Below are 20,829 nucleotides of genomic sequence, written 5' to 3' on the forward strand. Positions count from 1 at the left end.
AAGTGCCTAGAGTGATGTGAGGTTCTCAGTAATTTGTAGTCATATTACATAGGACTAATCACCATTATTTTTAATTATTATAGTAATAGAATAGGAATTATTAAAATCACACAATTAGTCCATATTCTGGAAGGATTTTACATATATATACATATATATATATACACAAGATTTTATATTTTTTTAATTTAAATTTTATTTTATTTGGCTTGGAATAAGGGGTTTATTTGTATTCAGGAAAAAAGACGGTAAAGAAAAAAATGATCACTTGAGGAGTGAGAATCTGATGCAGAGAAACTTTAAAACGGCAAAGGAGAGACAAGTTGAAGGACACTGGCATAACTGAAAGCCTGGAGGAAGACTCTGGAAAAGAAAGGAATAAAAGTATGCCTGGCTGAATCAAAGAGGCTGAAAGAAAGAGAGGGAGAAGGAGGTCATATTAGTGGAGCAGACTTGGTGGTAGGCCTCCAAGCTGAGTTTGAGAAGTTAACATTCCCTACTTCTGATCGTAAATAATTTAAGAACTATGGCCCAGCTCAGGGAGAGAAGCAGCTGTGACCTAGGATGTATAGATAATCAAATATTGATCACCCCTTCTACCCTCAGAGCCTTACTTGTTCCTGTGAGCAAGGTTTCTCTGGGCAGAATCTGACATGCTGTTTTAATAAGGAAAGGGCTTTTCTGTTTTTCCACTGAGTACACTGTGATTATACTAGCCCATCTTAGTAGGAAATCAAGCTTTGCTCCATTGCCAAACTTAGAGTCAGCCTACCAAGTGTGCTTTTGTGGAATTTTTCATCTTAGATGCTAGCAAAATCCACTAACTCCATTAAAAAAAAAAAAAAAAAGGAAACTATGTACAAAATAGAAAGCTGCCAATTGTAGAACTCTAAAATATTCACAGAAATGGCTACTAAAAAATGAAAACTTTTCGAATGATGTTCATTTAATGTTGGACCAATTTGCAGTGTACAACATATTATTCTTATTTTTTCTTTGTGAGAATGGTAGAATGGCCTTCTCTCTATGTCTAGGAAAAGAGTCTAAACCTGTACAAATACAATGCTGAACAACTGGCAGAAGCTTGTGGCGGACCTCGAGTCAGGTGCCACTAACTCATAAGGCACCTTTGTGTAAATTAGATAAAAAGGTGCCCCTTGCAGCCTTGTGCCGTGATGATTTCCTCACCATGAAGTTGCTTACAGGCACCCCTACGACACCTGGTAAAGGCTGGTCAAATTCAGGCTACCAGCCAGCCTTTCCTCTTAGATAAGCTCAAAAAAAAAAAAAAAAATCCTTAACATGCTGCATAATGATATTTCTTTTGGCATGGCTAACAGATGAAAAACCTAAAGAGCAAATTATTTCCTGTAGAATTTATTAACATTGCTTTTGTTATAATTAACTTTATTCAAAGAAATGGCAAATTAAACTACTATAAGTTGGCTCTGATCAACAAATATCCATCTCCATTATGCAATTTATCCATTTATGTAAGAGTTGGAGAGGAGTTCCACGCAATGTAGACAAAAAGGAATTGGATTATTTTGCCTGAAGAGTAAAGATTTTCCTTGGATATCCTGCCAAAAGAACCTGCCAGATGTTTTCCATCTTCTCTGAGCACAGAACAAAAGGAAACTGGCTTAAGCTACATAGATATTTCGACTCTGAAAAGAATTTCCTAGCAAAGAGAATAATAAAATTAGTTTAGAAGAGAACTTTTTTCCCCCAAGGTAGATAGAACCTTAAAAGTAAGATTAAAGATTTTATTGCCTCACATTTTATTTTTCTATTTTTATTTAATTTTTTAGTGTTTATTTACTTTTGAGAGAGAGAGAGAAAGAGAGAGAGTGAGTGGGGGAAGGGCAGAGAGAGAGGGAGACACAAAATCCGAAGCAGGCTCCAGGCCCTAAGCTCTCAGCACAGAGCCCAACACGGGGCTCAAACCCACAAACCCTGAGACCCTGACCTGAGCCAAAGTCAGAATCTTAACCAACTGAGCCACTCAGGCACCCCTATTGCCTCACACTTTAAAATCCAGTTTTTACTTTACTTTGGAAATAAAAGGATAACTTGTAAATAAAAATTAGCATTTTTAACTGCAAGAAAAATTAATAAAGGTATGTAGAATAGGAGAGCCTCACATAATCATTTTTTGTTGCAGGAGATCTAATTTTTGCATGGGACAATACCCTTGCTTGTCTAGATAGTTAAGGGTGGATGAAGGGTAGTCTGTAGAAAAGGTCAGGAGAGTAGAGAGCTTCATATACCAAACTTTTGTCATCATAGTTGATGGAAATAACTGATTACTAAATAAAAAACAAGAGGGGAACATATACAATGCAATGCATTGTTTGAGTTAAGAAATCCAAAACAATGTCCTTACTTTGCAAGCACTGGGCTTAGAAGATAGGAAAACTGGGGTCCTAACCAGCTGTGTGACACCAGATAATTTATATTCACTCTCCAACCCTCAGTGTTCTCATCTGTAACATATGTGGTTGCGCTAGTTACTAAAGTTCCTTCCAGCCCTAATATTTTTGGTCAGGATTCCCTACATTCTTTACCTTTAAGACATCAGAGTTCTCAAATTTTGGTATGCTTCAAACACACCTTGGAACTTGCTCAAAGTGCATATTCCACCCCCAGATTTTGGGCCCTTCTCTCAGACATTCTGGTTAAACAGGTAGAGTCCACAGAATCTTTTTCACACACTGTCTCTATGGCGAGATTGCAGGAAAACCAAGGAATACATTCAAGAAACATTCAAACGAAAACTAACTTTCTGAAGGACAGAGGACATGATGTATATTGGGTAAACTAGCAGAATGCCTGGAAAAGAGTAGGTCCCACCGAATGTGGATTTAATCAGCTGTTTTCATTAAAAGATTCATATTTGTGATATTAATTGATCTCCATGATTATCAAATTCTCTAAGAGAAAGAAGGGGTATTTCTAACAGAGGGAAAATTGTTTATATAAAGGTTCCTCGGTAGCCACAAAGTGATGTAGAAGTGCTTTGTAGGTCAGCAAATTAAAAAAAGAAAAATCATAGCTTCTCTTCAATATAGCACTTCTCCTGTCCTCAATGTAAAGGAAAAAATTGAATTCTGCACTTGTATGCATTTTACTAAGTGCCATAATGACAGGATGCTCTTTTTATTCTGAAAAAGGAGTAACTCTTTCCATTAAAGTGCTAGAGAATCAAGCTGTCACTTCAACCCACAGCAGCTGTCTCTTGCACCACCTCTGCCACATGTCACCCTTCCTCTGTGGGGTTTGATTCTGCTACTGGATCCGGGGGAGTATGCCTCACTGCACAGCTTGTAACATCAGTCTCCGTGCCTTCGAGTCTCCGATTCTTTCTCATTTCCCCTCATGTATATTAATACAGAGATTAGTTTCACTTTTTTCTTGAATAGCTAATCACTTGGCAGCCAACATCCTACTCTGGCATTGCAGGTCAAATCAGCTGAAAAGGACAGTGACTTCAAGCTGGAAAATATAATGCTTAGTGAAAACTGTACCCAGGACAGGACCTCAGACTTGTCACCCAGACATGAAAGATTTATTTTCAATTACAAATCCAAGCTTAATGTGAGGGCACCCTGGGGGAGATTCAGATCACTGCTTCTTCTAAATTGACCTTCTACTTGTTTCAATATTTCCTTCACTATTGAACAGCATTCCATGACCCTCTGAGCTGAAGATCCATATTAGCTACTGTAGGAATTGCTGGTCTAGGAAGACTTTTGAAAAATTCCTCCAACTGAAGGCCAAGTTACATGAGTAATTTTCTCCTTGGTGAGCTTTCACAGATTAACACAGCAATAGATTTGGGGCTTCAGACCATACTTCCGATGGATTGCAGGGGCTAATAGCCCTGTGTTACTTATGCTCAAGTACAAACCCAAAAGTTATTCCAATTTTCAAGATTAGGTGGATTTATTGTTAACGTCTAAGTAACACCTATCATATATCCCTCTGGCGTTAGTAAATGAGATTACACAAGGCTAGCTGCTGGTGCTGCTACATTGGTCCCTGGAATTGGTTTGCCTCAGGATATTTTGGGTCCCTTCTGGTGCCTTTATGTACATTCAGCAGCTGCTCTCAAAGGCATACCATATGGTCCTAATCTAGGGTTCACAAACTTGCCTTTTAAGAATCACTAATTGAAACTTCTTGGGAAAAGTTAGTTAAAAAAATAAATAAATAAATAACCTTTGTAATTCAGAATTTGGGAGAGTGAGAAATTTGGATTATCATTCAAGTTTTATCAGAGATCTGACTATTGGGAGGTAGTTGAGTGTAATCTTCATATTGTAGCTTTCACTACTTTATATTGTAGTTTTTCACTCCAGGTAACCCATATTACTATGTTCTTTCCATAATCTGTATACTTTGAGGCATTAAAATATTTTTAGCTAGGCTGAGTCATAGATTTGTTACTGCCATTTTTTTTGTTTGGTATGTAGTTGTGTGTTTGTGTGTGTGTGTGGTGGTATGTTAGTATTTTATATGTGGTGTTGGTGAAATTATTTAGTGTTGTTCCAACACTAGTTGATAGTGGTTTCAACCTCGTTGTATGACACTTTTTCACAAATGAGATACCTTATACTCCAAAATTCAAGAATAAGCTTCAGTTTCTGCTTTTTTGTATTACTAAATATTTTTGTTATTTTTGTAAATGATTTTCATAATCTTAATTTACCTTTACTAAATTACTTTGGAAATTTAATTAATTTTGCAATTACTAAAAAAAATGTAATTGCTTTATATATGAAAAAGTATTCAGAAATTTTAACCAAAGGGAAGTCCAACACCCCAAGAGTAGTTAGAGGTTTCTTGCAAAAATACTATTTTTATTGTTTCAAGGAGAAGTAACCATGTGCTCAAAGATGATAAGGACATGTCAAAATGACATAGGGGCCAGCTTGGAGGGAATGCTACTGGCCAAATAAGGAACAATTTAAGTATAAAAATAAATGATAAAAGATTCAAACTCCTAGAATAAAATAAAAACCCATGAGTCCATTACAATACAAATAAATGAATGAAAACAAAGTACAGAGAAGGGAAGGCCTTTTTCTTGCTGCCAATTCCAACTAACAATAAAATAAATGATGAAATTAATATTTGTTTCAGATAAGAATCATAAACAGATGCCAGTTAGTGGATGACAGCGTGATGAGAAGCAGGATATTTACATAGTATCAATATAATCTGCCTACCTTATATTTATTAACTGTGAAGGGAAAAAATGTAACTTTTAATAGTGAAAAAACATGGAAAATTACCACCTTAACCAAGTGGTCATGAGACAAATCAACATTGTGTGCCTGTTGTTTTGATGAACTGAGATAAATACACCGTTACTTCCATGGTCCTTCTGTCAAAAATTGATAACCTGAAGAAATATAATCAGGAAGAAACATCAGATAAATCTTAATTGAAGAACATTCTACATAATAACTGATCTGATCTGTATTATTTAAAAAATTTCAAGGTTAAGAAAAACAAAGAAAGACCAATAAATTGTTCAAAATTAAGGAGATTAAGTAGAAAACTAAATTCAGCATGTGATTCTAGATTTGATAGTGTGAGGGGGAGTGAGAACTAGTGGTAGGAAGGAAGGAAGGAAGGAAGGAAGGAAAGAAGATGTTAATATGTGGGAAATCCGGGTGATGAATACATGGTAAATTTTTGTACTATTTTTTGAAATGTTTGGTAATATTGAAAGTTTTCAAAAATAAAAAAAATTAAATTGGTAAATCAGGGTAGCTTTTAGTAGAGAAGAATACAACGGAAGCAGCATTAAAGATTATCAAATTTTATTAGTCATACCTTAGGACAATATTATCTTCTCAAAAACTCCTACTATAGTAGAAACAAAATATATAAAACAATCTGGTTTGGTTAACATTCATATGAAATTAGTTAAATTGTCTTAAGTTAGTTAAGTTTATTCATTACCAGACATTTATTCATTACCCAGACCTTATCTCCTTCCTTTCTTTCGTTTTTTTTTTTTTTTTTAATTAATTGTATCTTTCTCAGAGGTCAGCTAGTGTGGGATTGAAGAACACAGCATCCCTCCATCTCTCTCAGGTCTCAGCTATGTGCAGTTGAATACTGTTGCCTGTTTTATCATAGTCAAAATTCCTAAAAAAATCACTTATCTTTTTTTTCTGCTATTTTCTTCTACATAAAAAAATGTACTACTAATATGTTTCAGCAATTTTGCTGACTATTCTAAAATAATGAGTGATCAGCAAATCAAGATGCCACATGTTCTATTTAGTCATCATCACAGTATTTTGGCTTATGAAACTGTTCTCATTACAATTCAACCCAATTATATGTTTGAGTTGAATTCGAAGGATGTATCTACAATACATACAAACATGCTTTCTATGCTTAATAGGATTCCCTAAATGTGTTTATGTCACAACAAATATCCTTACGACCTGACTAGAATTTAGAGGGCAACATATGTATTGTCAGTTGTCTTGCCAACCACAGCCCGTAGGACAATTTTGAAACCTCTGTGACAGAAAACAGACTGGTGGTTGTCAGAGGGAAGTGGGGTTGGGAGTTGGGAAAAATGGGTAAAGGGGATCAAAATAAATAAGTAAAATATAGTTATAAAATATAAATAGGGCATATTGGGATATAATGTACAGCACAGGGAATATAGAAAATAATACTGTATTAGCTTTGTATAGTGGTGAGTGATAACTAGATTTACTGAACTGATTATTTTGTAATGTATACAGAAGTTGAATCACTATGTTGTATGCCTGAGACTAATATAATATTGTATGGCAATTATACTTCAATAAAATAAAAAATAAAATAAAATAAAAACTTCTGGTAAATTTAACCTTATTGTCTATATACATACATTTAACTTTTTTGTAATTGAAATTTGTTTTTCTTTTTTTAATTTTTTTGAATGTTTTTTATTTATTTTGAGAGGGAGAGAGAGATCTTAAACAGGGCAGGGGAAGAGAGGGAGAGGGAGAGAGAGAATCCCAAGCAGGCTCCGTGCTGTCAGCGCAGAGCCCAACACAGGGATCAATCCCACAAACCATGAGATCACAATCTGAGCCGAAATCAAGAATCTGACGCATAACTGACTCAGCCACCCAGGCACCCCAAATTTTTTTTCTTTTTAATCCTTTTGAAGTTCATATTTTTTCAATCAAAATGGAAAAAAATTTAATTAAACAGGTCAAGATGAGGAAAATGTCAAATTAGTTGATTAAAACCAAAACAGTTTTAACTAACATATATTAAGCCCTCCTGTGTGTCAAGACATTATCTTTTAATAATGATAACTCTGTAGGGTAGGTACTACTATTAATATTATCTGTTAGGAAACTGAGGCACAGAGGGGCTAACTAACTTACCCAGCAACTTGCTTGCACATCAAAGTTGTCCTATTAAAGCCTTGTGCTTTTTTCACAACACTAACTATTGAGAGAATCTCAAATGCCTTTCTAACTTTATGTCCTTGGGATGGTAATCTGAGTCAATATCGGGGCCAGTTTGCTGGTTGGCATGTCCTCTTCTTCCATCAGGAGGTCTCTACCCAGTATGGCTCTACTTTTCCCCCTTTAATGTTGCTACCATCCACTCTATATTTAAGAACAATTTCCAAACAGATTGGCTGCTGAGAGGTTCCTAACTTCTCACTTCATTGCTGCCATCAAAGAAAGATACATAGACCTCTTCTGTTCGGAAAGAATTTAATTGTTGGTCTCCATATTATAACAGAATTATAATATGTTAATTCCTGCCTTCATTCAGAAAACATGTACAGAATGGCCATTTGGGGGCAGGTACAGTGGAGCATCCAGTTCAGAGGAAATAAAAAAGATGAACAAATTGTAAATACAAATGATAAATTACAAAATACACACACACATTATAGCAAGACCAAAATATGCATTAGACAGATAGTTGGAATATTCTTATAGACTTTACTGTTCCTGAAGCTATATAGTTCTGAACTATATATATAGGTGCTGAAGATTTTTCTTATATGGCAGCCATTGTGTCTCCTTGAATGTCCTGCTTTGAAGTAAATTATGCTTTTAAGTCATTAGACACATTCCTGCATAATCAGAACAGTTAGAAATTAATGATGTGATTTCTTTCCTCTAAATAGCTTTTTTAGAAGGGAGAGTCCTTTTTCACTTCTTTGTGAGAACAGTTATTCAGAAAGGATGGGAATTTTATCAGTTTTGATACTAGGTCTGTTGTCCAGATTCAAATAGCCAGAAAGTACACAAAGCCTAACTCAAGGAATGTTGCATAAGCATTTCTTGACATGGAGACCAAGAACTGTGAACATTAACAGCCTCACGTTGGGGTGAAGAATAGAGGTGATGGCATGGGATCAGGAACTGAGTGTTACCTTTTCCCTAGTATCTTGAGCTATCCTTGAAATGGGAATAGTGTACACAATTCAGAGCCAAGCAAACCAGAACCTTTGTTTCTTCATTACTATCTATGGGGGAAAGAGTCACAAATGTTACCATTGACTGTAATATAGAAAGACCAATCTCACCTGTTTACCTTGGAGATGGCAAACATATGGGAAATTTGAAGATTGAAAAATAGAGAGACATCTACAGGTGTCTTATTTCCAGACATCTGCTGGCAGTCACCTTCACCTTTTCCATGTCAGCTGTCAGCAATCAAGAGATGTGGCCAGTAATTCAGTTTGCTTTTCCCAAACATGAGCCATTAAAAAGCAAATTACCTCACAATAAAAAAAAATAGGTAGATGATAGATGATGATGATTAGATAGATAGATAGATAGATAGTAAATGTACCAAGATATAAAGTTTGGAAATACCACCAAGTTATTTGATATTAAGATATCACCCATTTCAGAGCAAGTTTTTTCTGGAGGATACATACAAAAAGGGAATTATTTTGACTTTGTCTTTTATTGCTTTCTAAGAAAAATTTAGATGATAGCTCTCAAAAGAACACATTAGCAGGGAAGTTAAGCTAGAGGTGATGAGTAATTAATAATATTATGTGTATTCTTTTTCCCTACACAGACCCCAAATTGTCCAATTTGGGGAATTTTAAACCATCATATTTTAAACAATCCTGACTCAAAGAGAAATTGAGGAGGAACTGTCCAATATGTGTTAACATAGGGTTTTATTTGATATAACAATGTCCACCATTAGAACAGAATATTTTTCAAAAGTGAGTCTGGTGACAGAATGGAAGGTGGACTTGTTTGCTGAAAGTTTGGAGGTTGAATGACTAGCTCGAAGAATTTCATGAGTCTAAGAAAGAAAGAGGAGGAATAGAGTAAGTCAGGAACAGGAGTGAAAAGCAAGAAATAGAGACAGAGCGCAGAGGAAGAACAGACTGGATTTGGCAGCTAAGAAGAGAGGGAAAGTTAGTACATGGGATTTTCAGTCGGATTTTTAGTTGGGAGGTTTTGAGATATTAATCCTACTGTTTTAAATCCTTTTATGTTTAAGATGCAAAATCCTTAATGAGTTATTTTTCTGATCTATATTCCCAAGTCCCTAGAAGGATGCCTCACTATCATTCAAAGTCTCATGTCTTGAAGGCAGGCTCTTTAATGCTCAGTATGGCCTCTATTTTGAAGTTCTTATCAATTTGACTCAAAGACCAACCACAACCGTCTGTATCCAGGCACCAGCATTGATAAACAGACAAGATTTCTTTCTTACTTTTTTATAGCATGAACACATACTGAGGACTCCGATATAGATATAGATATATAGATATAGATATAGATATAGATATAGATATAAACACTGTCAGATATCAAACACTATAAGCATAGGCATTCAGATTTGCCCTTCTCCCCTTAAAAAAGAAAGCATAACTACAACATAGAATCACTAACATCTTATTTTTTTAAGTTTATTTATACAAATTTGTAAACAGAAAGAGAGAACACAAGCGGGGGGGGGGGGGGGGGTGGTTGGGCAGAGAGAAAGAGAGGCACAGAGTCTGAAGCAGGCTCCAGGCTCTCATCTGTCAGCACAGAGCCTGACCCAGGGCTCTAACCCCCAAACTGTGAGATCATGACCTGATCCAAAGTCGGATGCTTAACCAACTAAGCCACCTAGGCGCCCCTAGAATCACTGACATCTTAATTTCTGAAAATCTAGATGTCATCTCAGATGAAAACAGTCTGCATTTTCGCTACTCTCAGTGTCCTCCTTGAATATGTTTAGATCTTTTTTACTGAGAAGCACCCTGCTTTCCTTTTGTTTTACATTCGAAATATGTCGTCTATACAGTTATACTGTAAGCGACCTGAATATAGATCGGGTCAACCAAGAAGCTGCAGGGCTGCTGCCAGACAGCTTAACTCAGCTTCTCTCCTACTCTCTCAGGTCTGTCTGTCTGAATTTGGTGGGCATCAGTAGCCCAAACCAACAGCTGGTTACAGCCATTATCTGTTTTTATTTATTTCTCCCTTGCCAATTTATTTTATGCCTGATCTGATTTTTCCATTCCAAGGGCCTGTGGACCCATGTTCAGTTTGCTTGGTTTCTAACACCTGAAAGTAATCCTAGTTGCCAGATCAGGTAAACATCAAACCCTGCTCAGTAAATTTAATCAGATCAGTAAAACTAGTAGTCCAGGTAGTAAAAACAATGATTGGAGAAGTTTTTTGTTTTTTGTTTTTTGGTTTTTTTTAGTAGGACTAATTTTTAGGTGGGGAAAAAAAGGCATTAAATAAATTCTATTTGAACACATAGTTGGTGAGAATTATAGTGTGTACATGAGCCACTGAAACAATTCTTGGCATACTTGTTATTATGAATTTGGAAAGTTTACCTTAAGTTTAAATGTAATAATGTTTTCAGGTTTTATACTCATGAGTCAAGTAAATTAAATAGGTAAATATTGTTTTCTGGAGAATTCTGTTGCTATCTCCCCCAAAAAGAAGAAGAACTTGTAATCACTATTGTTCTATATTACAAAATAATGTGTAATTGTGTCAGGACAATAATTAGTCATACATTCTAGGAGCTTACAATTGAAAGCCAGGAAAGGCCTGATAAATTGAATGACTATAAAGAATGACTTAAGTGACATTAAGGGAAAAACCTTCTCGAAAGTAATCAGGAAGGTAAGGAACACTGGGATCTTTGCAAAATTGAGTTCTGCCATGGCTGGCCTGTAGTTGAGAAGTCCAAAAATTGTAAAATTCCAAGTAGAGTGATCTGAAATGATTCTGCTGTTAAGGACACAGCACCTAAGTCAATTTTAAACAGAACTTTAAATGACACTTCACTGGATAGCAAAGTATAAAGAATACTGCCAATGCAAATCACTTGGGTAATTAGCGAACTGTGTCTCTTTTGAGGCAGCGATTTACTTAACTTTCCTCATTTATTACCCTTGGCTGAGCCACAAACTCTTGTTTGAATATAGCATCAGAAATCAAAGAATTCGGGGCGCCTGGGTGGCTCAGTCGGTTAAGCCTCCGACTTCAGCTCAGGTCACGATCTCACGGTCCGTGAGTTTGAGCCCCGCGTCGGACTCTGGGCTGATGGCTCAGAGCCTGGAGCCTGTTTCTGATTCTGTGTCTCCCTCTCTCTCTGCCCCTCCCCCGTTCATGCTCTGTCTCTCTCTGTCCCAAAGATAAATAAACGTTGAAAAAAAAAATTTAGAAATCAAAGAATTCATACAAGCATGTAGTATTACTTTATCAGGTCTAAAGAGATATGATTTTGATTGGCTGGCTGACCTTAATAAAGGCAGTAGGTATTATTTTTTCCTAATTCATGCTAATGATCAGTTGCTTTTAGTTAGAGGATGATAGATGATTGATAGATAGAGAGATAGATAGATAGGTGATAGATAGATATAAACTACAGCATACACATGAAATAAAAATTAATAGTGAAGGAAATTCTATAATGAAAGGTAAAAATGAAGTTTGACAGAGTAGCTTGGACATTCCAAGCCTAGGACCACAATCTTTTATCTGATGATTTACTCCATTTCCCATGCTATGACTTAACAGTGCAACTTTGTTTTTGTTTTTTTTTTTTAATTTTTTTTTTTCCAACGATTATTTATTTTTGGGACAGAGAGAGACAGAGCATGAATGGGGGAGGGGCAGAGAGAGAGGGAGACACAGAATCGGAAACAGGCTCCAGGCTCTGAGCCATCAGCCCAGAGCCCGACGCGGGGCTCGAACTCACAGACCGTGAGATCGTGACCTGGCTGAAGTCGGACGCTTAACCGACTGCACCACCCAGGCGCCCCTTAACAGTGCAACTTTGGAATTGAATTGATTTTATTTTATTTTTTCTTGATGATGCTATAAGATTTCACTAAGTCATATATAAATTAGAACTTGCTTTTTGGCCAATTGACATGCTTTTACAAGTATTATGATATAAACACAAAATTACTTGACCAACTTACCAGAGTCCTTAAAATGATGCTACTAAAACTGGAATTATAGAGGCCCTATATTTTAGTTAAGTTAGAGATAATAATATTATTACTATGGTTCTCTACATGCTACATATTGAGTTATGATTATTTTATTAGGAAGTCAATTTTGTATGAATATATAGAGATTTATTTGAATAATACTGGAATTATTCAATATTATTTCAAAAGGAATTAAATACAAATCCTGGGGTTTATGCTGAGTGGCATAAGCTATATTCAGAAATCTAATTTCTATCTGAATATAAAATTATAGGTAATAAACTACCTAGAGTGCACTCCCATTCTCTCATTCATTTATTCTCTCTCTCTCTCTTTCACACACACACACACACACACACACACACACACACTTATTATATCCTTCAAGAGTCACTTTATCCTTCAAGAGTCACTTGTATCTAGTGCATAGTAATCCTTTCATAAGGTTGTGTTCAGAGTTCATGCTATCAGTCCATGTTTATAGAAAAAAAAGGTGTAACAGACCCCTTCAGGAACTTAAACTAATGGTTCTATCTTATACCAAAATTTACTTAATGGCAAGTAAAGTTAAAAGAGCTGTTTGCCATGTTTTTGTTCTGTATTTTAATATGCTCTCATTTATATGACCTTTGAATATTCAAAAGTGCTTTTATGTTAAGAAGATACAATGAAGATTTCCTTAAATTGTTATGTATATTTAATAAAAAAGTAATGAGTATGTCCAGAAAGATATATTTATTTGAATCCTATTTTTTTTAATTTTTTTTTAACATGTATTTATTTTTGGGACAGAGAGAGACAGAGCATGAACGGGGGAGGGGCAGAGAGAGAGGGAGACACAGAATCGGAAACAGGCTCCAGGCTCGGAGCCATCAGCCCAGAGCCCGACGCGGGGCTCGAACTCACGGACCGCGAGATCGTGACCTGGCTGTAGTCGGATGCTTAACCGACTGCGCCACCCAGGCGCCCCTGAATCCTATTTTTTAGAAGTTAACCTCTGTATCAAGGGTGATTGGTTTTGCGGTTACACACACACGCACACACATACACACACATACACGTGCAGACACGTGAACACATATGCTCGCATCATGGACTAGAGATTGTGTTTTTGTTTCTTAAATTTTTTGGTCTTATAGAAAAAGAATGACTAATCAACATTACCTCATATTTATTTTGCAAAACTATTCAAAAAGATTTATTTGTCTCCATCTATTGCTTCCTACAGTGATCCTAAGAATTTCCTGTCCCTTTATTCATTTTGGGTATGGATTGATTCACTTAACTGATAGGTACTGTTATCACAGTCTGGTTTTCACAAGTATCACTGACTTCCTGACTTATAAATAAAAGTCAGGTATAAATGTCAGTTATAAAATAAAGGTATATTTCACATTGAACAAAGTAATTTTTACTTTCTTTATGTTGAGTTCCTCTAATGGGTCTGCAATAAGGGAATATATCTAATTAAAAATATGAGTTCTATACACTTGGTGAGATTGGAAATTATATCCCTAAATATAATCAATTTATGTGTAATATATCTCTAAATATTTCCTACACAATATGTGAATAATCTATAAAATGGAATCTTTTATGAATTACTTTATACTTTTTCATTTATAGCAAATGTGGAAATATATTAGAGAGTAGATATTTGTTTTACAAGTTGTAATAAACATAATATAAAAGCTATTAAGTCGGTGAAATGAGTGAATATGTTTAAAGTATTATTAAAGTACTATCTTTGACTCCTCTCTAAAACTTTCATATATAAAGAAAGTTACTCAGCCAGCTGTTACAGCCACATTTTTTCTATCCCCTTTTTTCAATTGTCTTTGCCAATCTGTCAGTTCAGATCCTTATAAACTTTCTTCTACCTCCTTTCTTTGTATTATGCAATATATATTCCTCTTCATTATCAGATTTACTGTTAAGCAGAGCTTTAAACATTCTAGATATATGAGTCTGAACTTTTTAAAAACCTCCAATTATTCTATGTTGTTTTCTAATTGAGCAAATATGCTCAGTTTAGCATTTAAGGTATTCCAAATGTGTTCTCAAATTACCTCTAACACACTGATTCATTCTTTTCCTTTAAAGATTATATTTTATTTTATTTTGAGAGAGAGAGAGAGTGAGCGCGAGTAGGGGAGGGGCAGAAAGAGACAGAAAGAGAGAATATTAAGTAGACTCTATGTTCAACATAGAGCCCATCACGGGGCTCAATCTCAGGACACCGAGGTCATGACTGGAGTCTAAATCAAGAGTCGGACACTTAACTGACTGAGCTACCCAGGAGCCCCAACACAGTGATTATTTCTTAAACATGGACCACCATTGATAAAAAATGTGCATATATATCTACATGCAAAGAGTTGCATATAATTTTATGCACAAGTCTTAGAAAAATACCCGTGCTCATCACCCTCACATCCTGCCCCTGTGCTACACATTCCTTAAATTCCAACCATGTTAGATCATGAACAACTTGAGGACTGACACAGTGTTTTATGCAAAAGCACATTCTCATATTCCCCGTGATACTATCTCAAATATCTCCACCAAGTAACTTGGCCTATAGAATGTCTCCCTTGAGGTTTTTGAGAATGTTTTAATTCTCTTTATCTGCCCCTTGTTACCTATTACCTGGGTAACTTGGGGAGGATAAATGTCACTTTTCAGATTTCAGTGTCTACTATTCTTCCTCAAGTATATTCTTCTATTCTGGTGGGAAATAATTTTTTACTAAAGAATTTGTACTGTACTCACCTTGATGAATACAAGCTTTAATTGTATTTTTTAATGTTTATTTATTATTAAAAAATAGAGAGAGTCAGAGTGCGAGCAGGGGAGGGGTAGAGGGAGAAGGAGACACAGAATCTGAAGCAGGCTCCAGGCTCTGAGCTGTCAGCACAGACCCCGACGTGGGTCTCGAACTCACAAACCATGAGATCATGACCTGAGCTGAAGTCGGACGCTTAACCAACCGAGCCACCCAGGCGCCCCAAGCTTTAATTGTATTTTAATTGAATGTCTGTTTGATTCATGTCAACTCAAAAAGGTGATCTAAGGTATTCTTTTATTTCAATCTTCCAGGTTTCTTAAGCACAGGGGATCAGGCTGCAAAAGGAAACTATGGACTCCTTGACCTCATACAGGCTTTAAGATGGACTAGTGAGAACATTGGATTCTTTGGTGGTGACCCCTTAAGAATCACTGTTTTTGGATCTGGCGCTGGGGGTTCATGTGTCAATCTGCTGACTTTATCCCATTATTCTGAAGGTAACCGTTGGAGCAATTCAACCAAAGGTATTATGCAGGTTGCAAATTTTGACAATTTTGGTGTCTGCATGCTACCACCATCAGTAGTATGTGATGCTCTGTACATATTTCTCTGTTGAAACTGAGTGTTAGGTTGAGCTCAATAACTGTTTAAATTTTTGTTTCTTCAGCTTTTCTATGCATGTTTAAATTTTTGTCAAACTCTTTTCTTTGTCTCCTGTGGAGCTTGGTAAGGATGTCCTTTCAAGCACACTTCAGAATAGTTAGCATTACAGTTCCTTTTCTTTCCTCTAAAAGGTGATTTTGGGGAAAATCAAAGATGTTCACAGTTCCGTCATCTCTGTTTATTCAGTAATCAAAAATCAAAGACAGGTTTTTTTTGTTTTTTTTTTTTTTTAATGCAAGGATTGTGTATTATCTATTTTCAAGACAATAGGCATTTAAAACCCTTCACCAGTAGGAAGATAAGGAAGCAGTCACAAGCTGGTTTGTCTGGAAACAAGGTTTTCACTTGTCTGAATAGAGAATGGATGTTTGATTATTTTGCATGCATGATCCAAAATTGTCAAAGCATCAAGGTCACTAGTAGAGCTTTTCATTAAAAGGAATATTAGGTTTGAATTTGTGCTTTTTCTATTTTCAACCTCCAAAGTGTTTATTTTTTTTCCCTGTAAAGCTTGGCAAAGCAGCTTGGAGCACTGAGGCTGCTTAAACCCATGAAGCATTTTTCTTGTCTCCATTTTCATGCCTTGACACCCTTTTTCCAAAGTGCCTGCCCAAGGCTCATCATGTTATTTTTTTTATGAATTTCCATTTTACCATGAGTTTAATTCACTCATTCTAATTGCATTATTAACTTGAAATATCCGCAAGAACAGAAGTGTTTTGTTGGAAAAGACTGCAAAAGCAAATACTTTTTCTCTATTATACATAACAGAGAGGAAGACAGAGCAGGCACATCAACACAGACCATTTTGTGTTTTCTGCTTTTTTTATTGTCATTTTATATATATTAAATAAGTATATACTGTCAAGTGTAATTCATGAAGCATCTTGATCTGTAAGACTGAGTTTTATGATATGGAGCATCAGACATAGAATATGTGTTTTCAGTATCAAAGACATATTGATGTAGAATTTCAAAAGAACAGCCTATCACTAAATGAATATATATATTTGGAGAATCATATATTTTCATAGACTTAATTTATAGGTATAGTTTATGTGACATCTTCTTTATGTCATAGAGTTAATAGAGTTCTGATTTGAGATGACAAAATGACACATATGAGAACATTTCCAAGTGTATAGGGATTTTGGTCTATAATGAAGTGACTTATTTTGAAATAAACTTTGTTGTTATTGTTTTTTCATTGAAGAGATTAGATTGTTCTAGCTGAGGACTATATGAATGCCAATATTTATGTAGGTTAACATTAGACAATCTGGTCAGACTTCTTAGGGTCGTTTGATCTCAAATATTATTTCTTCCTATTTATTCTAAAAGTTTTTCTAAATATAGAGCAAAAATGGGCACCAAAGCTAATCACCTGGTATAAAACTATCATTTGATAAAGAGATGAACCAATTAGTAAGTTGGCCAGCATTGCTATTCATCAATTGATGATTTAATGAACAGTGGCCAATGTCTATGCCAATAGTTGAAAATATAATATTCCATCACACTCTTCAAGGAAGACTGTCCATGGCAGGGCCAGAGAAATGGACTTATATTTGATTTAGTCCTAAGCCTATCTCTACAAAAAGGCTGCATGATTTTTCGCAGGAGATGCCCAGGAGATCCCTTAAAATCATCAAGCTAATTCTATCTCCAGTGCAGACATTGATTTAAAGTCTGTAAACTCCCCAAGGTTACAGCAATGCTCAGACTTGTATCTACCAGGAGTCAACCACAACTTATATATACATAATAAGCATTTTCATTAATGATAAAATATTTGGTTTTTCTAATACTATCTAGATGGCATATTTCAGAATATAATGTAATATGTATTTTTCCCAAATCTTCTTTGGTATATTTAGTTAATCTCAATGAGCCCCTGAAATGGGAAATAATCACCAAGTTTATTTCAGTTGTAAAGTTTTTAATTAGTAAAATATTTTTTCTGAACAAATGTTAACAAACACATAGCCTATGTAATTTTTAAAAAATATCTGTATTTATATCATTTGCTCTGGCATACTTTGCTCTGATAAACTAAAAATATGTTCATAAAGAAGTCAGAAACCAAAACAAATTTAAATTGGTACTGTTTGATTTTTTGAATATTTTTAGAATTATCTAAGAACACATTATAGACACTTTGAATACATGTACATGTTTGGAGAAAAATCTGGAACTTTGTTTCTAATTCAGACACTGCTTTAACACCTTTTTGAAAAGAATAATTCTTATCTCATTAACACATATGAATAAATGAGCATGTGTTTAAATAACAACTATGAAGGTATTTTTGGAAATTGATAATAAATGTAATTTTTAAAGAAAATAGATAAATTATGTTTTAAAAACAAGAATTTTATTTGAAAATATCTTAATGAGTAGATAAAGTGCATTTGTAAATTTGAATGGGATGCAGCCCTTATCAAACTGCATTTGGGACCATGATTTATAATTCTTAAACGCAAGTAAAAAGCAGTGGACCATGACTTTTTCATCTTTTATGATAAAATATAGCAGTGAGTATTCAACAGTGGAAAAAGTTAAATCACCCCCACACACACACACAAACACACACTGAATCCTTCTGCTGATGGTTTTTTCTTTAACCTAGTGAAAACACTTCAAATGTTATATCTTCTTCTGAAAGATGAATATTCAGCACACTATGTCTGACATGAAGAGTTGGAAAGAGTATGTCTAAAGTGATATTCTGTTCTGTGTGCCTTCTGGGCCATCCCCAGGGTATTAGCAAATTCCCCAGCCCCAGTAGCTGTGTGAGCTCCCAGCAATTCTTTTTTTTAATAAATCTGATTAAAACAAGCATACAGAGCCATTTTGAAAGAAGATATATGCAGCCAAATTGGAAGAAATATTCTCAAAAAAAAAAAAACAGTACAAATTCTAATGAAGAGTTAAGGGGGAGAAAGCCCACCTGGTTGGCTTTCATAATAACATGGGTGTTTACATGTTGGGTGAAAAAATACTTGGGACTTTTTACCACTAATATTTACATGTTCTCCATCTCTCCTTGCTTATTGCCTCTTTGAGACACTAATTAGACCTCTTGATCCTTAAAGCAGATGCCACTCAAAGCATAAGACTTTACCTCTTTGACTCCTTATACCTTGGGGATGTCTTTATGTACCTTCTCTTAAGCAAAAATGTCTCTATCTTCCTGTTTCTTGAGTTGTATATGGGTTTTTATTTACACAGCTAAAATATCAGATGTTATTGTTTTACCACAACATTATTCAAAAGTCATCTCAAACTCTGTTGTTTTTCCTATAGGACTTTTTCAACGAGCAATAGCTCAAAGTGGAACAGCCCTTTCCAGCTGGGCTGTTAGTTTCCAACCTGCAAAATATGCTAGAATGTTGGCCACAAAAGTTGGTTGCAATGTTTCAGATACAGTAGAGTTAGTGGAATGCCTACAGAAGAAGCCTTACAAAGAACTTGTTGACCAAGATATTCAACCAGCACGATACCACATAGCCTTTGGACCTGTGATTGATGGTGATGTAATACCAGATGACCCTCAGATATTGATGGAGCAAGGAGAGTTTCTCAACTATGATATAATGTTAGGAGTTAACCAAGGGGAAGGGTTAAAATTTGTTGAAAATATAGTAGATAGTGATGATGGTATATCAGCTAGTGATTTTGACTTTGCTGTTTCCAATTTTGTTGATAATTTATATGGATATCCTGAAGGCAAAGATGTTTTGAGAGAAACCATTAAATTCATGTATACTGACTGGGCTGACCGTCATAACCCTGAAACCAGAAGGAAGACATTATTGGCTTTGTTTACAGACCATCAGTGGGTGGCACCAGCTGTAGCTACAGCAGATCTTCACTCAAACTTTGGTTCACCTACATATTTCTATGCCTTTTACCATCATTGCCAAACAGATCAGGTTCCAGCTTGGGCTGATGCAGCTCATGGGGATGAAGTTCCCTACGTACTAGGAATCCCCATGATTGGACCTACAGAGTTATTTCCTTGCAATTTCTCCAAAAATGATGTGATGCTGAGTGCAGTTGTAATGACATACTGGACAAATTTTGCTAAAACTGGGTATGTACCTAAGTAATAAAGTTACCTATAATTGAATAAAAATATCCTTGTAAGCATTTAAAAATAATACATACTTTGTGTCCAAATGATTTAACTTAATGGATTAATACCAAAAATACATTAAGTCTCTATTCAAACTTGTATATTGTGCTGTTTCAGAAATCATTGCTTTATTAGTTCTTCTTAGAAGTTTATTAAGAAAGACATACCTCTGGGGAAAAAGAAAGAAAGAAAGACTTATATTTCTGTTGTATTACTCAATAAATAAATTTATTTTATTTTTTAATTACACGGGACTTATTCTTGTTATTTAGTAGTGACAAATATTATTTTATAGTGCTTTCTAATTTAGACTATTGTTTGTCCTTTGATCCTTCCAACTTATTTTTTAGGTGGGCAGGTCAGGTATCATTAATCCATTTTGTAAATAAGGGACTGAGGTGATGAGAGCCTAGCCTCATATAGATATTCATAGCTCTATGATATACATAGCAGTACTAGGACTTACAGCTTCATCTGCCAATTCCAAAACTCGGGTTTTTTCCACTATTCCATGCTGTCCTTGCTAGTTTGCCTATGAGACAATGTGTATGTGTGTGAATTTAAAAACCTTTGGGTAGATAGTAACCCATCTCTAAATGGCCAGAGAGAGCAAGATCGTGAGGCTTACTCGCATCACGTCATCATCCATTTAACCTGCCTATGAGAGGATCTATATTTCTAAGTTGACCCAAATTGTTATTAAAACACAATCTAAGGCCTTGCTAACTTGCCAAGTTACCTCTTCAATTAGATGTTAAAGTAGTACTATTT

The 20,829-nt window shown here is 35.3% G+C and overlaps 1 protein-coding gene across 10 annotated transcripts in view; it reads left to right on the forward strand.

The window, feature by feature from the left end:
* Window positions 1–20,829, forward strand: part of NLGN1 (neuroligin 1) — an 847,062-nt gene that overhangs the window by 820,076 nt on the left and 6,157 nt on the right. For 7 of the 10 annotated variants that reach the window (XM_040480780.1, XM_040480779.1, XM_040480778.1 and 4 more), the window contains 2 exons: window positions 15,569–15,781; window positions 19,227–20,016. In XM_040480780.1, the coding sequence (XP_040336714.1) occupies window positions 15,569–15,781; window positions 19,227–20,016 (1,003 nt within the window). The remainder of the gene's footprint in view (window positions 1–15,568; window positions 15,782–19,226; window positions 20,017–20,829) is intronic. The other 3 variants (XM_040480781.1, XM_040480784.1, XM_040480787.1) reach the window with 1 other exon arrangement.

The sequence above is a fragment of the Herpailurus yagouaroundi genome, unplaced genomic scaffold, assembly GCF_014898765.1.
Source record: "Herpailurus yagouaroundi ecotype Mexico unplaced genomic scaffold, PumYag 159, whole genome shotgun sequence".
Classification (NCBI taxonomy): domain Eukaryota; kingdom Metazoa; phylum Chordata; class Mammalia; order Carnivora; family Felidae; genus Herpailurus; species Herpailurus yagouaroundi.